Source organism: Ambystoma mexicanum, chromosome 9 (genome assembly GCF_040938575.1).
Source record: "Ambystoma mexicanum isolate Mex_15411 chromosome 9, UKY_AmexF1_1, whole genome shotgun sequence".
NCBI lineage: Eukaryota > Metazoa > Chordata > Amphibia > Caudata > Ambystomatidae > Ambystoma > Ambystoma mexicanum.
The window spans coordinates 1,217,620,114-1,217,639,798 of NC_090931.1; the positions used below are offsets into that span (position 1 = coordinate 1,217,620,114).

General features: G+C 45.6%; 1 protein-coding gene across 4 annotated transcripts in view; it reads left to right on the forward strand.

The window, feature by feature from the left end:
- Positions 1-19,685, forward strand: part of ZRANB3 (zinc finger RANBP2-type containing 3) — a 2,038,675-nt gene that overhangs the window by 350,016 nt on the left and 1,668,974 nt on the right. For all 4 annotated transcript variants that reach the window (XM_069616553.1, XM_069616555.1, XM_069616554.1 and 1 more), the window contains one exon: positions 1,789-2,020. In XM_069616553.1, the coding sequence (XP_069472654.1) occupies positions 1,789-2,020 (232 nt within the window). The remainder of the gene's footprint in view (positions 1-1,788; positions 2,021-19,685) is intronic.

The window sequence follows — 19,685 nt, forward strand, 5'->3', positions numbered from 1 at the left end:
TTGAGAGAGGAGCCATGTTTTGGTCTTGGTCTTAAAGCTGTACAGTTAAGGTTCTGCTCTAAGGGCTGCGGGCATGGAGTTCCACAATTTGGCTGCCATAACAGGAAAGCTATTTCCACCTGCTTTTTGTAATTTATAACAAGGAACCCTCAGACAATGTGAGTGTACAGTTCTGGTGGGTCTTTCCGAAATGTTTTTAACTAATTTGTCTGCTAGGTGGGGCTGAGTTGGAGAGACATTTGTGAGTGATGGTTAATGATTTGAAGCTAATTCTATCCTTCACTGATAGCCAGTTTGTGTTGCGTCTGAGAGTTGTGGGGTGTGCTGTGCTTCAACGCCTGTTTCAATAAGGTAAGCCATGTATCTTCCAGGGTTCGGGCTCTGCTCATGTTTTAGGATAACTGAAAATGATGTCTTTCTGTTATTGTTTATATTGCCTTTCGTATACGGCCTGTTTGCCTGTTATGCACCTCCAGGTCCTCTTACTGCTACGTAGTTTATTCACAGCATGTGAATCCATGAAAGATCCAATGCTGGAGAAGGGAGAAGTTTCTTACCTGTAACTCCATTTCTCCATCGTTGGTATCTTTCATAGATTCACATGCTCCCTCCAGCCTCCCTGCTTCAGGCAAACATCCTCTTAAGGTATCCTCCTTGTTAGGAGAGGTTAAAATCTGAAGGGAAGCCGCGGGGGTGGGGCTATATACTGGACGTCCCATTGGTGCTGCCTAAAGCACCCATAAACACATTGATGGGGCACTCAAAGTCTCAAAGATTTTCCATAGGAAAACCACTATATTAAATTTACTGTGGTTTCCCAGCTTGATGAACAGAAGTATTCACAGCATGTGAATCCATGAAAGGTACCAATGCTGGATAAATGGAGTTACAGGTAAGAAACTACTCCTCTCTTGTCTAGCACTGCCACACAGGCCTTTGGTACTAAAAGTGGATGAGATGGTTACCGCTGTGCTTTCATTGAAAATGGTAACTTAAATAGCTAGCTTTGCTACACAAGTGTCAATTAAATTGGCAAACCTGCAGAATTGCACATCAAATTGTTATGCAACACTGCTTATTTTATGCAGTGCAACAGGATTCATTATGCATCACATTTTCAAGATAATGTTTCCATTTGGTAAGGAGTAACGGACAATAATAGAAATTGGTGTGGCATCAGCATCTCTGACTGGGAGCACCTAGCCTCTGTCGTAAGCCACGTGATGCTAGCACATGTACATGTGTGGAGTTTTTCATTTCATTGTTCTTCGAGGAGGCAATGATGGAAATAGCTGTAGAGTTTTCAAAATTCTATTCTAGTGTAGTATGGAAAGGATCAGGTTCATTTCGGTGCTAATCTTTTTCTTTTTGTATTCTCTGTTCCTGCCTCGGTTCCTTTCCCGCTGTGGAATTTACTCGGTCATGCTCTAATCAATTGGTTCTTGATGTATCAAATCTGTATTGCCATGCTTGTGCATCTCATATTATTTTATTGGTATTCAGTGATGTTCATTATTGTGTGAATACAGCCGTAAGGAGGACCTTGTAAGGTGGAAACACATGTTTGTTGTATGTAGTGAGGAATAAAATGATGTTTACAGATGACCTATTCAACAGAGATTGCCATTTATTGTACCTATAATGAAAGATCATTTATTTTGATACAATTGTAGTAGGTAGATTGCGCTTGATCTGAAATATGCTTAATGTATTTGTACAGTTCACATTTATGATTTTATTTTATGATAGCCTGTTTCTAATATTACACAATTGTTATTTCATTTACAGGAGGATTGCAACGGCTAAAGTCACTGTTCTGGGATATGGCCTGCTGACTACAGATGCAGAGACTTTAATAGATTCTCTCTATAAACAAAGCTTCAAAGTTATTTTAGTCGACGAATCTCATTACATTAAGTCTCGAACTTCCTCTCGGAGCACCATTTTGGTGCCAATCGTGCAAAAGGCTACTCGAGCAATTCTTCTGACAGGAACTCCGGCGTTGGGACGCCCAGAAGAGGTAGCTAATCTATATAAAGGCATTTGCACACCGTATGCATAAAACAAGTTGAAAAGCATTACAAAGGAAATGTTTTACTTTGTGCAGCATTGCTTGCACAACTGACCATTACTCTGGTGGCTCTGTAATGCATATCTGACTTTGTTAAAACTTATCATGGAGTGATGTCCCTCTCCTAGTCTTTATGCATGGTTTTACTCACTTAGCTTTTGCTGGCCAGATGAACTAATACGATTTTATTTTTGTGTGTGCAAAAATAATTTGTTCAATCAGCTTTTAGTGTAAGTTGGCTAAAGGATTTTTTTGTTCTATTGTATTTTTACAAAACGCTGTACAAATATAAATACAGTACATTAATCGAAAATAATGAATGGAAGGTAAATTGTTGTGCTGGAGTGGATGCAAAGGCTAAACTTGGGAGAAAAGAAAATAGTTAAAGGCCATTTTAAAGATTTGGGCCGAAGAGAAAGAAAAATTATAGAGTAAGAATTGCAGAGTTTAGGAGCAGTAAGAAATGGAGTGTAAGCGAAAGAGGGCATATAGAAATGGGAAGGTGGCGCAGATAGTCAGAGACGCTTGTGTCACAGATGGCCTGAAGAACACACCAACGCTCAAAGAGACTTCAAGGGTTTTTCTTAAATAATTGAGAAGGGGTTTACTAAGGGCCGTCCCTCTCTTGTCTGTCCTAGGTGGCTCCCTCCCTAGCCCAGGCGTCCCTCAAACCCAGGAAGTTGGTAACCCCTACTGTCTAATAACTGACTTGCTGGTCCTTATGGCCTAAGAGCAAACAGCCTTTGTATCTCCCACCTATGGGAACAATCTATTTCAATCCTAACCTAGAACCCACAGTAAGAAAATTATCAAGGGAAAGGTTCCTTTCACTCAACCAGGTCTTTCTGTCCTTTCCTTGCATGCTCTTATACTCCTCTCTGGTGTTCTATCTATCCTTTCCCTATCTCCTACACACTTTTCCTCCCGTTCGCCTTCTATCTCCCTCTCTTCCCGCTCGCTGTCCCTTGTGAGGGGCCAGAAATTTGAGGTGGACACCTTTTGTGAAGAATTTTCAAAAGATGCCATTTTACTAACGCAAAAGCTTGGATAAACGTCCCACTATCCCTACCCTGATGAGGATTTCCCTGCCTAAAATAAATTAAAGAAACACTCTAACAAAGGATCTCTGTCCCTCACACTTGTACATACAACAACTCAACAAGATAATAATTGGCAAATCAAATATAACAAATATACCAGTTACATTCACAATATGAGAACGGTCTCTCCTTAGAATCGGGGCGAATTCCCCTTTCCCAGATTCAAGTAGGATTCTATTCAACAGTTCCAAAAGGATAAGGAAATCTTGTCTTATAACAACATTCCAACTCAGTTCGTTTGGTTCCAACTTGACAATAAAAGTTCCAATACAGTTCTGTTTGTTTCAACTTATTCAGTCAACAGTTAAATACGTTTTTTTCTCTTTCCACTTGTGACAAAGAGCTCAAAGTAACTTCATCTCACAAGCCAATACTTCCTTAGTTCATTAGGATCAACAAAATTGTCTTCATTGGCATAACTCTGCAATAGTTCACAAAAAACTTGTTTTAACAATTGTGTATGATTCTGCAGCATTTCACACAATGCATGCTGCACTGATATTAATTTGTCAGGATGATAATGTAACAATTCAGAAAAAAACATCTTATTGGTTCTGTTACTAATTCAAAACCTTTAACCACACCACAGTACTTCAATGACTTCCACCTGGTCCACTCACCTGCCAGGCTTTCTACTACAAAGTACTCTATTCTGGTGTACTCTCCTGCCAGAACAGAATAAATTCCTACAATGTCTTCTGACATGGTGTACTCTCCTGCCTGGTGTGAAGGCATCATGAACAAGACATGTACAACAGATCACAGTTTGGTCCACAAACTTTTACTAACTAAAAATGTAGGATGAAATGAGGCCTAGCTTGCCCTATGCGGAGGTGGGATTACACTACCTAAAGAAAACAAAGGATAGTCTGTGTCAGGAACTCCAAAGCAAATGTATGTGTCCAAAACCTATACTTGCCCACCCATCTAATTATATGCAATGTGTAGTGATGTCCGCATCAAAATAAGTAGTGTTCAAATAAAAGTTCAGCGGTTCTTTCAGCTCCTGGCTTGTAACCAGCTTTCTCCTTCCCCAAGTTCAAGATAGTTCATGAGGCACAGGGGTTCCCTTCCCCAAGAGTTCAGTTCTTTCACCTTTTCCAAAACAATACAATTCCTTGAGAGACTTCCAAGTGCAGATGTGGTTACCTTTCACCAGTTCACATACGTAGTTCAGTTCCTTGACTTCTAATCATATACCTGTTCTTTGCAATTCAAACAGAAGCTTCTTTGTGGGTGCTTTAAGTAGCTTTCCATTTAGGCGTGCACTCGGTCTAGGCGCAGTTGTCAGACCACACGGTCAACCCATTATAGGTCACGCAACTAATACACCCTGCTGCTTTACCATCAACACGTGGCCACTGCTTCAGTTTGACATTGATGCTTGATTCATTCACATATACCACACCCTCTTGACTTAGCTTGGTTTGCCACTATGCACTTGTTCCACTTTCTTATATTCTTCTGGCTCTTGCCAATGCTTGTTTTCTCATAATATACCGTTCCTTGCATTCTCTTGGCTTTTGCCAGTGCTTGATTTCTCATGTCACACAGTTCCTTATATCAGGAGGTTTCACAAACGTTCCCTCTTTTTAAACAGTTTTTATTGTCGTGATTCAACATATAGAAATCAGAAATCAAAGGCCCAACCAGGGCCCAGTAAATACCCCCCCAGCACCGTCCATATTACCGACATATTGGCCGGCGATGTCTTAAGACCGTAGTACCACAACAGTTCCGGTACACAACGCCACAGTTAAATACTATAGCTTCCAAACTTTAGGGTTCACACCTCCGTGGCCGATCAACTACACAGTCTAGACGAACGGGGCTCGAAGTCAATGCCCCGTAGGGGGGACCGGGCATCCAACAGTGTTCTTCATCCTTCCTTGTTTGCAGGAAGGGAGCCCCCCGGAGATGACTCTATTGAGTTTCTAGTTGGACTATTACCTTCTTGCGAGGGAGAGCACGAGGGCCGTAATTCCCCCAGGTGGTTCCTGAAGGCTGCCTAGTAGTCTTTAATTCTGCAGTGCGGTGGAATCATTGAATTAAACAGTGTTTTCCTCCGTTCACATGATGACATAACATTGAGCCAGTGCTGGTATGAGGGGGGGGGGGTCTGCTTGCAATAAGAGACCTGGCCACCACAGACGCCATACCCACCAACCGTTTCCCCTCCCCTGTACCCTCCCCCACATGGGCAAGCAGCCAAGTCTCAGGGGAAAATGGTATAACTGTGTCAACCATTATAGACAAGGTGTCAGCTATGAACCTTAAGGGTGTCCAGTCATAATTTCGAAAACATAATTTCGAAAGTCAAAAAAGTCGAATCAAAAATGTCAAAAAAAAAAATGTTGAATTGTTTTTTTTTTCGATATTTTTTTTTGGGCTTTAGTTTTTGTGAAAAAAATAGGTAAAAATAAAAAAAAGGGGGGCTTGGGGGGAACCCCCCCATTTGGAAAAAAAACGTCATTAAAAAAAAATTCGACATTTTTTTTTTCGACTTTTTGACTTTCGAATATTTTGTATTCGAAATTATGTCTATGAACCATCTTTAAGCATAGGGGCTGAACCAGGTGGCATCCCCAGGTAACATGAAGAAAATCGGTGTCTACCCAACTGCATCGCTTACAATTTGAGGGTCTATGTAGGCAGATCCTATTCAACCGAAGCGGAGAGTAATATACCTGATGAATGTATTTAAAGTTTATCAAGCTGAACCTATTATTGACAGATATAGATTTAGACTGCGCGCATATAGAATTCCACTGCACGTCGGTCAGTGAATATCCCAGAGTACTTTCCCAGTGTTCTCTATAACGGGCCGCCTGTGGGTGCCCGAGGGACCTAACCATACTAAACACGGTCGATACAAGTCTCCCTTTGGCCGTTTGTGTGGTAATATGTGTCATGATTGGGGGGGAGGGTGGTGCGTTCGGGAACTCGGGCCACTTGGCACAGAGCACCTCACGCAATCGGTAATATAGAAATTGTGTAATCGGGTTCGATTCGCCTCTTACTTTAAGGTCTTCCCAAGAGACGAATCTGCCCTGCAGTGCAATATCTCCCACAGACGTAATCTGTAAAAGTGAAAAGTGTTGAATGAATATCGACTCGTGTGTGAGCGGAATGCCTCATGCATGATAAATGGCCATCACGGGAGAATACCATTGTCCCTGTCCAGTCAGGGCGGCCAGTTGGTCCCAGGCCCTAAGTGTAACCGCCACAGGCTGTATCTTTGTCCTGTCACACCGTTCCTGTGTGCGCCCCAAAAGGCCATTCAAGTCATCAGGGCGGGCAAGAACTTTTTCCAGACTCTTGTGGGGTAAATCGGTAGAGGGTGTCCACCACCAGGCTGCATACTGAGCATGTGCGGTCAGAAAGTATAAGAACAGATCTGGAAACTCAAGGCCCCCCTGAGAGAACAGACAGCACATTATTTCCATCGATATATGGGGACGCTTGCCGGCCCAAATTAGATTATTCACTATACTCTTCACCCTAGCCTCGCTGGATATTGGGGATGATTTTGCATGGTGTCCACAAGGGATTCGCTACCTGGGTATCGGTGTCCACGTCCCCAACCAAGCTATACGAGGAGAATTACTTAATGGCTCTTCAAATTTTGGAACATAAGGTGGACACCTGGACTCTGCCCCCCATCTCCCAAGCGGCCAGGATCTCACTCACAAACTCTTTCACCTCGATCGTTATTCAAAAGTGCTTCAACTTGCTTTCCCTCAAATCACTGGCTTTCATTCAAATCAATGTTCAGACTCGCTTTGCATGTTATCCCGCTGTTTCCCCTGCTTGGTGTGGACTCCTGACACCTTCTAAAATAGAGATTTTAGAAAGCATTTGTATAAGTAGTTTTCTTTGCTCAACAACTTTCCCATTTATTGTTTTGTCGCACCAGCGATACTGGCACAAAATCTAGGGCTGTAAGCATAGAGGCATCCGTGGGTGGGCAGGCAACTTTAGGTACATACAAGTTAAACAATAGAGGAGAGGTTTGGGTTAAGTTCAAAGAGTCAGACCTTCTTCCTATTGACATCGGAGATAGTTTGCTCACTGAAGGCGATAGTGAACCCCCGCAGCCCCTGCCCACCCAACCCCCTGACCCACATTCCAAATCAAAACTGTCCTTGTGTCCAACCGTTCTATCCTGACCCTCACACTATAAACTAAATTGTAAGGTGAAAAAGGAAATGTCTTTAATCTGGTGATTGAAAAAAAGAGTTCATAAAGAAAAAATACAAGGACTGCAACATAAAAGTTCTCTAAGGTAAAAGAATCTTGGTTCCAGAGGGCGATTCCCTTCCCCAGGATTCTTCAACACTCTACCAATGATTCTTGGTCTAACAGTTCTTTGTGTTTTCTTGGCGCACAACAATCCCTTTTGTTACAAAGCTCCTTAACATGGTAGTTACTGCTTTCAAAAGTTCTTTCGTTAGTTCAACAAACGCAGTCCTTTCTTGGAATTTCCTGTAGATCTGCAATTGCCTGGTTTACTCTCCTGCCAGGACTTTGTACATTCATATGTAAAGTTCTTCTTTAATTTCACAATTGCATATATCTTCTTTGGTTCTGTATATCTGGTTGTTTCAACATTCACCCTTGGCTTTCTCCAAATCTGCATTCCATATTCTCATATATGGCTTCGGCTCGTATTTTTTTATTTTTATTTTTTTATTGTGCATTTTGGTTAACAAAAACCTTAAACACCAACTTTAATCAAAATATTAAAAGAAAATGACCATTCCACCGTTTCCACGGGTGTTATCTCACAATCATACCCCAAAATTCTCAAACATAAATGGATTGGCTAGACTTTACAAGACGCCCATTGGTTAACATGCAAGCAATACTCCTGTTCTAAGGAATAGATAAAATTCCCACTCTTTATTGCACTTGCTGTCTATTTTTCACCTACCAGCAAGCGTATCACAGCCTCCCTCCAGACGTATAGCGCAGCACCAGTAATGACAAGTGAATTTGCTTTATATAGAGTGCTCCAAAATGGATCAGTATATATGTTCTCAAATGTTGTCACAATAACAGGATAAGCCTTGCGATACTGCAATTCTAGAACACTACATTGTGTCAAAACGTAGCGGCTAGTTTCCACATGTTTCTAACACAAACAGCATATTGAACACCACTCCAACTCCCGGTATATTCATATATAAGTAAGATATATAGATAAAGGTATAAAATAAATTCCTTCATCTTTACCATGCAGGGTTTAAGGAGATCAGGATGAGGCCCATCAATCATAGTAGCCTTTTGCGTGTATTTCTGATATCGCCTTTTTGTGTTTAGTTTCTGGATAGTCTACTCTATTCCGCTCTCAGGTTTTCTTCTTAAGTATTGGGCAATTAGGCATATCCATGAGCCGGGATAATGGGAAGCTGATGTTATCACAATGTACCTGGGCTGTTTTTGATAGTAAGCAAAGGAAAGAATGTCTGGATTATATGCTTAGTCTTGCCGCCACCAGGCCTATTAACTTGTTGTCATACCGGAGGACTCGACCTTAATGCACAGTAAAGCTTGCATCTCTTAAGCAGCCAGTGAGCACGAAGCGAGCGCACTCCCAACTGTAGTCGCAAAGCATAAACCAACATAGCATTAAGTACCTTTAGAATGGATCTTAGTAGCTTCCCCTCAAACCTGTCTAACCAAACCAGATGACCTCTAATAGTAGTTCAAAGCCATATGTCAATGCAGGAATAATGCTTGTCTTGTATATTTTTATTAGCCCTTCTATGTTATTGCTAGGCCCTGAAGACCCTCCGCATATGGAGACTAAGGCACAACCACCATATACCAGTGATACAACAGACACAAGGTTCGATTTTCCAAGTACTATGGTTTATTGCACAAAAAATATATTCGAGGGGATTGGGTCCTCTGACGTATTCCATATCTATGACAGGTAATGTCCACAGCTGTGCTGCTTCATAAAATTTTCTGCATCCTGCATCGATGACGTCGATGCGCCGTCCTCGAGGACCTCCTCCGACGGCCGACGTCACCCGATGTGATAAGTAGGACGCACGACGCCCGTAGCCTCAGTTCCGTTTTTTCAGCGAACGTGTTCGCTTTGTGAATCTCGGTACGTCTCGACTCTTTGGAGTTTGTTGTATTCATCTCGTTTCCTTTGAACCTGTTTGGTTTTTATGAAAACCTGTTCATGAAACGATGTCTACCTCGTCTTCCACCCCGCGTCCGGGGTTCAAGAAATGCAGGGGCTCTGGGTCCTAGATATCGGTCACAGACTCGCACGATGCCTGCCTCTGGTGCCTCGGGGAGGCCCACGATACAGACGACTGTGTCAAGGCCTTGCGGGAGCGCAAGAAGAAGTTGTCGGTAGGTCGGGTGTCTAAGCCCCGGAAGTCGAGGTCTACGGGCTTTCGATGGATGACTCGAGAGGCGACTCACCGCGTCATCGTCAGAAGTCCAGTGGGTCTCCTTCCAGGAGTCGGTCTCGCCACTCCTCTGCCTCTTGGAGGCATTCCCGGAAGTGCCGGCATCGGTCGCCTTCCCCGTCCTCTTCCGAGGACTCCGCCCGTCGGCGGGTCGCTTATCCCACCATGCAAGCGACACCGGAGGAATGGGCTTCCTTCGGGAAGAAAATGTTGGCGATTCGCGAATCGCAGGGCACCGGTTCGTCCGCGCCTCCGAGTGGGGTCGGTCGGCACCGGTCCAGAGACACCGCCCGTACGCCTTCGGGCTCGGGTGGTCGGCATGGCTCGCGGGAGAGGTCCCGCTCAGACAAGGGTAGCCGTTCTCGCCATGCCCGTTCCAGGTCCCGGTCCTTGACACGCTCGAGACCGTGTGATCCTGTGCCGTCTTCGAGGAAGACGTCGACGCCTGTGGCGCCGAGGTCGTTGACGAGCTCTCTCGAGGCCATGTGTCCGAGGGAGTCGTTGACGCTGTCGGCGCCTAGGTCGTTGGAGCTCCGGCTTCGAGGCCTGTGTCGACGCCGTCGATACTGGTGGCGCTGCAGCTGACGTCGACGCCGATTCTCTCGACTCCGGCGCCGACTCGTTCGGCGCCCTCAACGCCTTTCGAGGCGGTGGTGTCGGAGGGGCCCTGTGGTACGGGGTTAGCCCTTAGAAAGGCTCTGGCTAAGGTCAGGCATAGCTTTGGTCCCCAGGTGTCTTCCTCTCACCGCCTGGAGTACATTTCAGAGAGTGATGAAGGCTCTGATGATGGCTTGGTTCCGGTTACGGTGCCAGATGAGCTTCTCTCGAGCCATAGCCAGTTTGATGACCTGAGGCAGTCACTGCATGATGCCAGTGGACTGGACACCTCTGCGGAGGTGGAGTTTTGTAGGCCAGAGCCTGGCACTCATGCCAATTCTTCGTACCGGCACCTTATGTCTCGGGTCACCGAGTACTTGGGATGGTCGGCTCTCCCAGGGGAGTTTGTTCAAGATGATCTCACGGACATCCTTGATCTTGGTCCCCCCACTGACCCGGTACTGCCGTTTCATATGGCTCTGCAGAGAAGGGTGGCGGCGGCTTGGACTGCTCCGGAGTGTCTCCCGGCAGTGGGCAAGTCTTTGTCGCGAAAATACCATCCAGCCAGTAGCGACCCCTGCTACTTGTCCAGGCACCCCACTCTGGAGAGTTTGGTGGTGCAGGCGGCTACTGCCCCGGCAAAGCAGGCGTCGTACCCTACCATCCATCCGGATAGGGACGACAAACGTTTTGATGGCTGGGCGAAGCAAGTGTTTTCTTCAGGGGGTATGGCGCTTCAGGCGGCCAACTCCGTATGTGCCTTGTCTCGTTTCACACACACTCTATGGAACTGTGTTGCATTAGCGGCTGAACATATTCCCGAAGGGGACGAACGGGATGGTTTCCTTGCTATGGTTCAGGATGGCAAGGATGCCATGTGTGAGGCTGTTCAGTCGGGTTTGGACATGGCAGATTGTGTCAGCCGGTCCATGGCGGCGAGCACCGTAATACGCTGGTTTGCGTGGTTGCGGAAGTCTGGGTTCGCTCCTGATGTGCAGTCCCAGCTCCTCAACATGCCCTTTGACGGTGAACATCTTTTTGGCAGCAAGGCTGACGAAAGCCTTGAGAGGTTGCAGACCTCCAAAGCTGAAGTGAAGTTGTTGGGCGCTGCAGTTCGACAACCTCCGCCTTTTCGTCCTAGGGGACAACAATGGAGGGGCGGTTCCTTTCGCTATTACTCGTCCTTCAGTAAAACGAGAGGAGCTGTCAGTCAAAGAGGCCACCGTAAGAGTGCCAGAGGCGGAAAACAGGGTACTCGAGGTGCCAAGGCCGCTCGGACAGTTGCCTCTTTGCCCTCAGGCAACGCCGCAGCCGCTACCACTCAGTCATGAGGCCAGGTCCCATGGTTCGCCGGTTGGGGGAAGGCTGGCGCAGCATCTTGTAGAGTGGCATGCCTTTACTTCAGATGTGTGGGTTCTGGAGATCATAACCCACGGCTACTGTCTTCCCTTTCGGCAGAGGCCTCACGACAATCCACCTGGGAACCTCTCTTTGAAGAGTCCGGATCCGCTCCTTGCGCAGGAAATTCAAGCCCTGCTGGAGAAAGGCGCCATAGAACTGGTGCCTGTAGCGGAGAGGAACGAGGGATGGTATTCCCCTTATTTTTTGATTTCGAAGAAAGACGGGTGATTGAGACCCATCATGGACTTGTGCGGTTTGAACAAACTCCTCAGGAAGGACAAGTTCAAGATGGTTACTCTCTCTCAAGTCCTCCAGGCCCTTCAACTTCAGGACTGGTTGTTGTCTCTCGACCTCAAGGACGCTTACTTCCATGTGCCGATCCATCCCAAGCACAAGAAGTACCTGAGGTTTGCGGTTGGCGACTCGCACTTTCAGTTTCGGGTCCTGCCGTTCGGATTGACCTCCGCCCCAAGGGTTTTCACCAAGCTCATGGTGGTGGTGGCAGCACATCTCAGGAAAGGGGGGATTCACATCTACCCCTACCTGGACGATTGGTTGATCGGGGGAGCTCCATCGAGCAAGTCCTGGATCATCTGTCTGTCACCTGCCACTCCCTTCACAGGCTGGGCTTCTCCCTTAATTTAAAGAAGTCCCATTTGATGCCAACACAGCGCTCCAGTACATCGGAGCAGTGCTAGACACATCCCTGGGGCTGTTTTTTCCTCCCCAGGTGAGGGCTTTTCACATTCAGCAGATGGTGCACAAGTTTCAACTTGCCCAGACTCTCCCAGCGTCCGGGTTCTTGAGACTGCTCGGTCTCATGGCATCCTGCATTCTTCTGGTGCCAGAGGCCTGGTTGCGGATGAGATCTTTGCAATGGGCACTCAAGCTCCAGTGGTCTGTCCTCCGGCAGGATGTCGGACCCTGTTCAAGTGCCGCCCTCGGTCGCCCAGGACCTTCTGTGGTGGGCCGTCGAAGACAATCTGATGAAGGGGGCCCCATTTTGGCTGCCCTGGCCGGAGGTGACGATCGTGACGGACGCATCCCTCACTGCATGGGGAGCTCATGCCAACGAGTTGACAGTCAGCGTTCGTTGGTCTCCGTCGGAGTCCAGACACCATATCAATCTGTTGGAGCTGAGGGCCGTCAGGCTAGCCCAGAGGGCTTTTCTGCTGACTGTGCGAGGAAAGAATGTCCTGATTCTAACGGACAACACAGTGGCCATGCACTACCTCAACAAAAAGGGGGGGGGCAGGGTCACTTCCCATGTGCAGGGAGGCGATGCAGCTCAAGTTCTGGGCCATCCAGCAGGAAGTTTCGATCTCGGCTGTTCATCTTGCCGGAGACGACAACGAGACGGCGGACGCTCTGAGCAGGCAGAGGACGATCTCTCACGAGTGGGAACTGGCTCAGGAGATTCTGGAGATCTTCGCCCTTTGGGGAACCCCTCAAGTGGATCTCTTCGCCTCCAGTGTCAACCGGAAGTGCGAAAGGTTCTGCTTGCAGGAATTTCCTCCAAAAGGAGCCTTAGGAGACGCGTTCGTGGTGGAGTGTTCATTCCCACCGCTGTACGCGTTTCCTCCAGTCCCCGTCATCCCGCAAGTACTGTGGAGGTTACGGAGGTTCGGTTCCCGGATGATCCTCATTGCTCCGGCGTGGGCCCGGAGGACATGGTACCGGACCGTCTTGACTTGTCCATCTGCCCTCCGCGTTGTCTTCCCTACCGAGACGATCTGCTCTCACGGGAGGTGGGTCAGGTTCTCCATTCAGAGGTCGGATCCCTCAACCTTCACGCTTGGCTTCTGAAGGGTTGAGGTATAAGGATTGGGACCTCCCTGAAGACGTGATGGAGGTGTTGCTCTCGGCCAGGCGGCCGGCAACAAAGTTTCTGTACCACTTAAAAATCAAACACATAAAGAAAAATATGGCAATTCACAATAACATCAACAATGATATTCACTGTCCTTCTAAGTAACCTGGGTGAACTCCCCTTCCCCAGGTTTCAAGGTAATTTCAGTTCCAATGTTCAACAACAAGAAACCAGGAAATCTGCGGTGATAGTAAAGTCTCAATTCAGTTCTTGGTTGGACGAAAAGACTTCATGGACAGTTCCCTAGTGATGAATCTAACACTTCATCTCGACCAAGACGGAGATCGAGACTCATCTCTTGACTCAACGCGTAACACTGATCTAACACCTAATTCAGACAAACCTACCATCAAACTTGACCAAAGAAAGAATACTCGCCTACCTTCAACGTGAACTAGATCATCGGATCCTAAATCAGAAAACTCTGAAATGAAACTTCAGACGCAAAAGACAAAAACTAAGCTGACATCAACCAACAGAGGCACCGAGACAACAAAGACACCGAGGCAACATTCCTCAGTCCACAGTACGTCAGAGAGATCAACAAAAAACCAAAGAGACAAACACCAAGAGAAACCAGTGACCTCGACAAATCTACGGCTATCAACTCAAACCCACATTTTTAAGATCGAGCAACTCGACGCTGGGCGAAACTACCCGATACTGAACAGAAAAACAGTACTTGAAATACTAGGAAAAGTACAGAAACTACGCGTGTTGAAATCAGAGGACTTCACCCTGATCGAACCATACCACAGAAACAAGAAAGCTAAAGCGTACCTTCACATAAAAATATCGGCACTATACAAAATCAAACAGGACGTCCACACTGACCTGGAAAAAAAGGGCTTCCACCTTTCAGAAATACCCAAACCAGAGCCGCCTCGCCAAGACATACTGACCCACCAAGAAACTGATACAAGTCCAGAACGGAAGAACTATACAAAAGTAATAGATGGGGAAAATCGGAGAAGCACATGGGAAACAACGCGGCCCAGTTATCATGGCCCAGATCGACGCAATCATGAGAGATCAAACTACAATCGAAATGACAACCTTGAACATGGCTGAAGAGGAAGACTGAGGTCAGACAGGAACCCCGAGCACCCAAGAACTACAAGACTACAGGAGCCTGCAGAATCCAGCAACAAGCGGGTAGAAACTCTCAATCAGATACATCAGAAATCGACCAGACGTTGGGAGTCAGCAGGAAACGACCAAAATGAAGACTGTGCCCCGGATGGACCTTGGAAGTGGTTGAAAAACGCCCTAAAGTCAGACTCAGCAAAATAGCAACGAAGGACAGAGGGTGACAAAGAAGGAAACACATACCCTCAACTTAATGTATCTTCTGAAAAAAAACTGACCATGGGATCCTGGAATACGCAGGGCCACGGACACTTAACAAACTCAGAAACAGAGGATCTCAGACTTTTCTCCATTACGTGCCTCCAGGAAACTTGGTTGTTGGAGAAGCCAGCCCTGGACGGCTACGAAATTCAAATATCACCAGCTGTTAAAGGCCTCTTTGGGCGCCCATCTTCTGGCCTCCTAACGGCCACTCGCGGAGGATCAGGAATCGCCATCGAAAAAAAAGTCATAGTGGCCTATGGAATCTTGGCAGTCCTAACCGCATGGAACCACATAAAACTGGGGTCGGCAAATTGGACCACAACACACCTAGCGATCATAAATCTTTACTGGAATCCCCAAAGAACAAAAACCTCAACCTTTTGCGCAACCGTTGTTGACACAATAGACAAATTCCAAATTGAGCTGGAGACCACACATATCATCATTTGTGGCGACTTAAACGCAAACTGCGAACCAGGGCTCAGCAACATCTCGGACCGTCATCAGATCCATCCTGCTGTTGAAAGAGGCGAGGCTTGGATGAACCTGATAAACTCAAGGAACTTACACAACGTTGCGCTATTGCGAGGTCACCAGCCTTCCCTCCCTACACGGATCGAGCCAGTTCAGCATCCACTCTAGACTACATCTTTGTGGCCCATGCTCTGCTCCCATACATCAATCTATTTGAAGTTAGAAGAACAAAAGAAAGCAACCATAACTTACTCCTTATGTCATGGTCTACCACCTGCCTGCAAAAACAAGTGTACAAACCTAACCTCGAACCATCAGCACGACAGACGAGATTAAAAAAAACAGCAGCAGAAATAAGGCATATAACAAACATATACACCCATTCATCCCCAACCATCACCACAGGAATCTCTGCGGCAAGACCGAATTATCTTCCGTTGCTGCTCCCATACAAAGCAAGAAACATGAAGAAGAAAAACATTGTCAAGAAAGATATACACGAGTATGACAGAAGTCTGGTAATAAAAAGAAGATAAATAAGAAAATTAAAGCGAACAACTATAAGGACAGGCTCAATCAAAGCAAACACCGAATTAGAGAAAGCTACCAGAAACTACAAGGCATGGGTAAAAATCTACAAAACGAATCTATACCAAAATGACAGAGAAAATGTTAAAGGTGCTAGCCCCCAAAAACTCCCGTGACTTTTGGGCCGTGATAGCGAGCAAAGATCTGCAAACAAACAATCACCTCGTCAAACCAGTACCAGAATCCAACTGGATAAGATATTTTACCAACCTCTTCGCCCTCTCTCTTCAAAACCTACGGAAAACGATCACATGACCGAGACAGAATGGGTCGACCTAACGGACGCAGAAGACATTAAAACAGCAATTGTGAAACTAAAATCATCGAGAGCACCAGGGCCTGATGGCCTTACTAACATCGACCTGAAGCGTCACCCAGAGGAATGGTCACTCCTCATAAGCAAAATATTCGAGCAATGCAGAACTTCCAAACAGATCCCGTCATCCTGGACTCAAGCAGTGGTGGTTCCCATATTCAAAAAAGGCAAGAGAGATGACCCTGTGAATTACCGCCCCATCGCACTATTGGACATCATTGGGAACATTTTCGCCACCCTTCTACTGACAAGATTCCAAAAATGGGCCAGAGGGTCTCCATGCTCAGACCCATTTCAAACGGTCTTTTTGAAAAACGCCAGTACCAGCGTTAACATCATGCTATTGAGCATAATAAAAAGCAACATCAAGACAGCAGCACCCAGAGTTTTCGTAGCATTTGTGGATCTGTCACAAGCTTTTGATAAAGTGAATCGACAAAAATTGTGGAGTAAATTGAAAGCCTGGAATTGCCCATCTGAAATACTGGACCCAGTGTTGGCCCTGCATACTGACACTAAACTACGGGTACGGCTAAGCCAACAAGGACTGCTATCAGAGGAGATCAAATCAGAACGAGGTGTAAAGCAAGGCTGCCCTCTGGCTCCAGCACTATTCATAGCCTTCCTGGGAGACTTGCAAAACACAGAAGAGACTGTGAGGTCGTTCCCTCCAAAAATCAGCCCACATTCTATATTACGAATTCTCTGCGCAGACGATCTGATACTACTGGACCAAACGCAAATTGGCCTACATCGCCAGCTGACCAACCTAGCAAAATATACCAAAGAGAACAACTTAGAAATAAACATATCCAAGACAAAAATACTGATTATGGAAAATAATCCAAAAAAAGAAAACGGAAAAAGGGCATTGGACACTATACAGCGTCAAAATAGAAGTCCTCACACAGTCGTCACTTCAAATATCTAGGTATAATGGTAGACGCATCAGGAAACTAAAAAAAGATGCAGCAACTGTTGTGGGACAAAGTAAAAGCTCTAACAACCCAAACCCGCCAGATAGACAAAAAGTTTGGAAAGTTCTCTCTAATACCAACCATACAATTCTACAAATCAATAGTACCCTCGCTGACTTACGGGATGGACGCAACTCTAAGTATCCCATCCACACTTTGGCCGAAGTTAGAAGGCCACTTATGGAAAGCTGTTCTGGGACTCCCAAAATCAACCTCAATGGCAGCCATCAGGCGCGAACTGGGTCTTCTTTCACTAGCAGCGTCAGTTGAGTTGAACCAAATGCAATTCCTCAGAAAAATTCTAACACCAAACAGTTTACTGATTTACCAGATGATCGCTCTCGAAATTAAAACTGGACGCTGCAAAGCTCTAAACCTTTGGGAACAGAAATTAAACATTGAACTAGTAGACTTGGCCTGCACGCAAGAAGACCTGATCACCAATCCACAAAGAGTTAAAACTAAAATGGAGAATCAAGATTGGATCACTACGTGCGAGAAGGCAACAGCAGATAAACTCATAAGACACTTACCACCGAACACGAACAAACTAAGAACACCCCTTGCGTACTGCTCAAAATTTCCTAACAAAACCTTCCAGAAAATGTTCCTGAGAATACGCCTCAACCTTCTACCAACGCAAGAAATCCGCTCAATCTGAGCAACTGCACCCTCAGACAAATGCATACTGTGCAAAGAGAACTCGGAACAGGAATCTATACGGCACTTACTAATGAACCGCACAGAAACAAGGCACCTGCGTGTAGCCTATTTATCACTGCTCTTTGGAGAAGCAAGTCTAAGAGAAGCAGACACATGGTGTCATCACCTAATAGCGAGGGAGAAAACAAAATGGACCATAGCAACCGTCAAAATCCTAGAAGCTGCCTAAAAATGACTCTGGAACCGTCAGCGGAATTTCCACAGGAACCATCTATGCCAGTAACAACGACATGACCATCGACGTAACCCCCTCTTTAGGCTACCACTTTTTACCTGTAACTTTCAACGTCTTTCAAAGAACCCCAAAGAAACTTGTAAAAATCTGAAAGATTATACACAATAAATAAATAAATAAATAAATAAAAGTTCTTGGTTCCTTCAATGAGTCAAAGGATAGTTTTGTTAACCAAAGTTCAAACAGAATACATTTGGAATGAAGACTTTCCACGTCTTCAAATAGCATCGGTGTTCTTTCCAGCTAAGATGCTTTGTATTGACTTCTAATTGGCGAATAAGAGACACCACAGTTCCTTATTTGGTACCAATAAGCACAACTACTGGCAGTATAAAGAAACATAGATTTTGGTCAACAGTAAGTCTTTCTTTATAATATTAGGAATCACAGTTTGTATCTTTGTAAGGATGATGTCACAGCACTTATTTCATCCGAGCAACTCTCAGGCTTCGAGTAATTTCTCCAAGATTTCACCACAAGGGTCTACTCATCTACCTCGTAGTATTCCACCTCAATTGTACTACTGAAGTATCAAATCTACTGACAACCAAGACATCACCACAACTTCAGTACTATGTGACAGTTTTTTCCACATATGACAAGATTCATTTTATGGCACTTCAACACCTTTAAATAAGGAAGGCAGTCTTCCTCTGAATATTCCCTTTTACAGAGGGGCAGCCTCTTTGCCACTCTTGACTGTCTAAAACAATTACAACCCACAATTGCCAATAGGATACACTTCTCTTCTTCTTATTAACTTTGGCAATATAAGTTATGAAGAATAATTGCAAGCAGCAAGCTTTCCTTCCCAAACCTTGCCTTTACCTCTTTGTATTCTGCCAGCCATAATTTACCCAGAAGCTTTGTTGTCAGTCTCTGTTGGCTGTTGGCTTCAGGCAATGCGTGCACGCTCTTGGAAGTTTTTTCAACAAAATTAATGTTCAATAAAGAAGTTTCACAGCATTTCTTTCTTACGTGAAAGAAATGCTATTCGCTTATATGCGAGTGATACCTTTCCAGTGCTCCATTGTTTGGCAATCAATGGTCAGTTTCACATCGCTTTTCTTGTATGCGAGTGATGATTGCATTTGGATAATATTGCCGGCAGTGTTCACGCAAGGGATCAGAACGCTTGGTAAGACTCACCGGCTTCTATATTCCTTCCTTCACGTGTTGCAGGACTTCTGCGACTTCTGGATTCTGTTTGGAACCACAGTCTACCTTGTTGAAGGTGCTTGGGGTCCGTTGTGTTGTAGAACCTTCTGATTAAGAGCCATGGCAGAAAACAAGTTATTTTGCTGTTCTTGTTTTCAGTAGAGAGCCTCCCACAATTTTGGAAAATCTGGAATTCTTGGGGTTTCACCTTATGTTTGAAGGGTAATACAGATGCGGACATGTTGATCTCTGTGCCTAGAGAGGGACCGCACCACAACCATGCATCTGTGATTGCATCCCACAAGGCAAACGCACATGCCTGGGTTTGCTGGTGATGCTGTTTTTCAGACGAGAATTGGCTAGCTTTTTGGTGCTGGACTGTCCTTGTGGG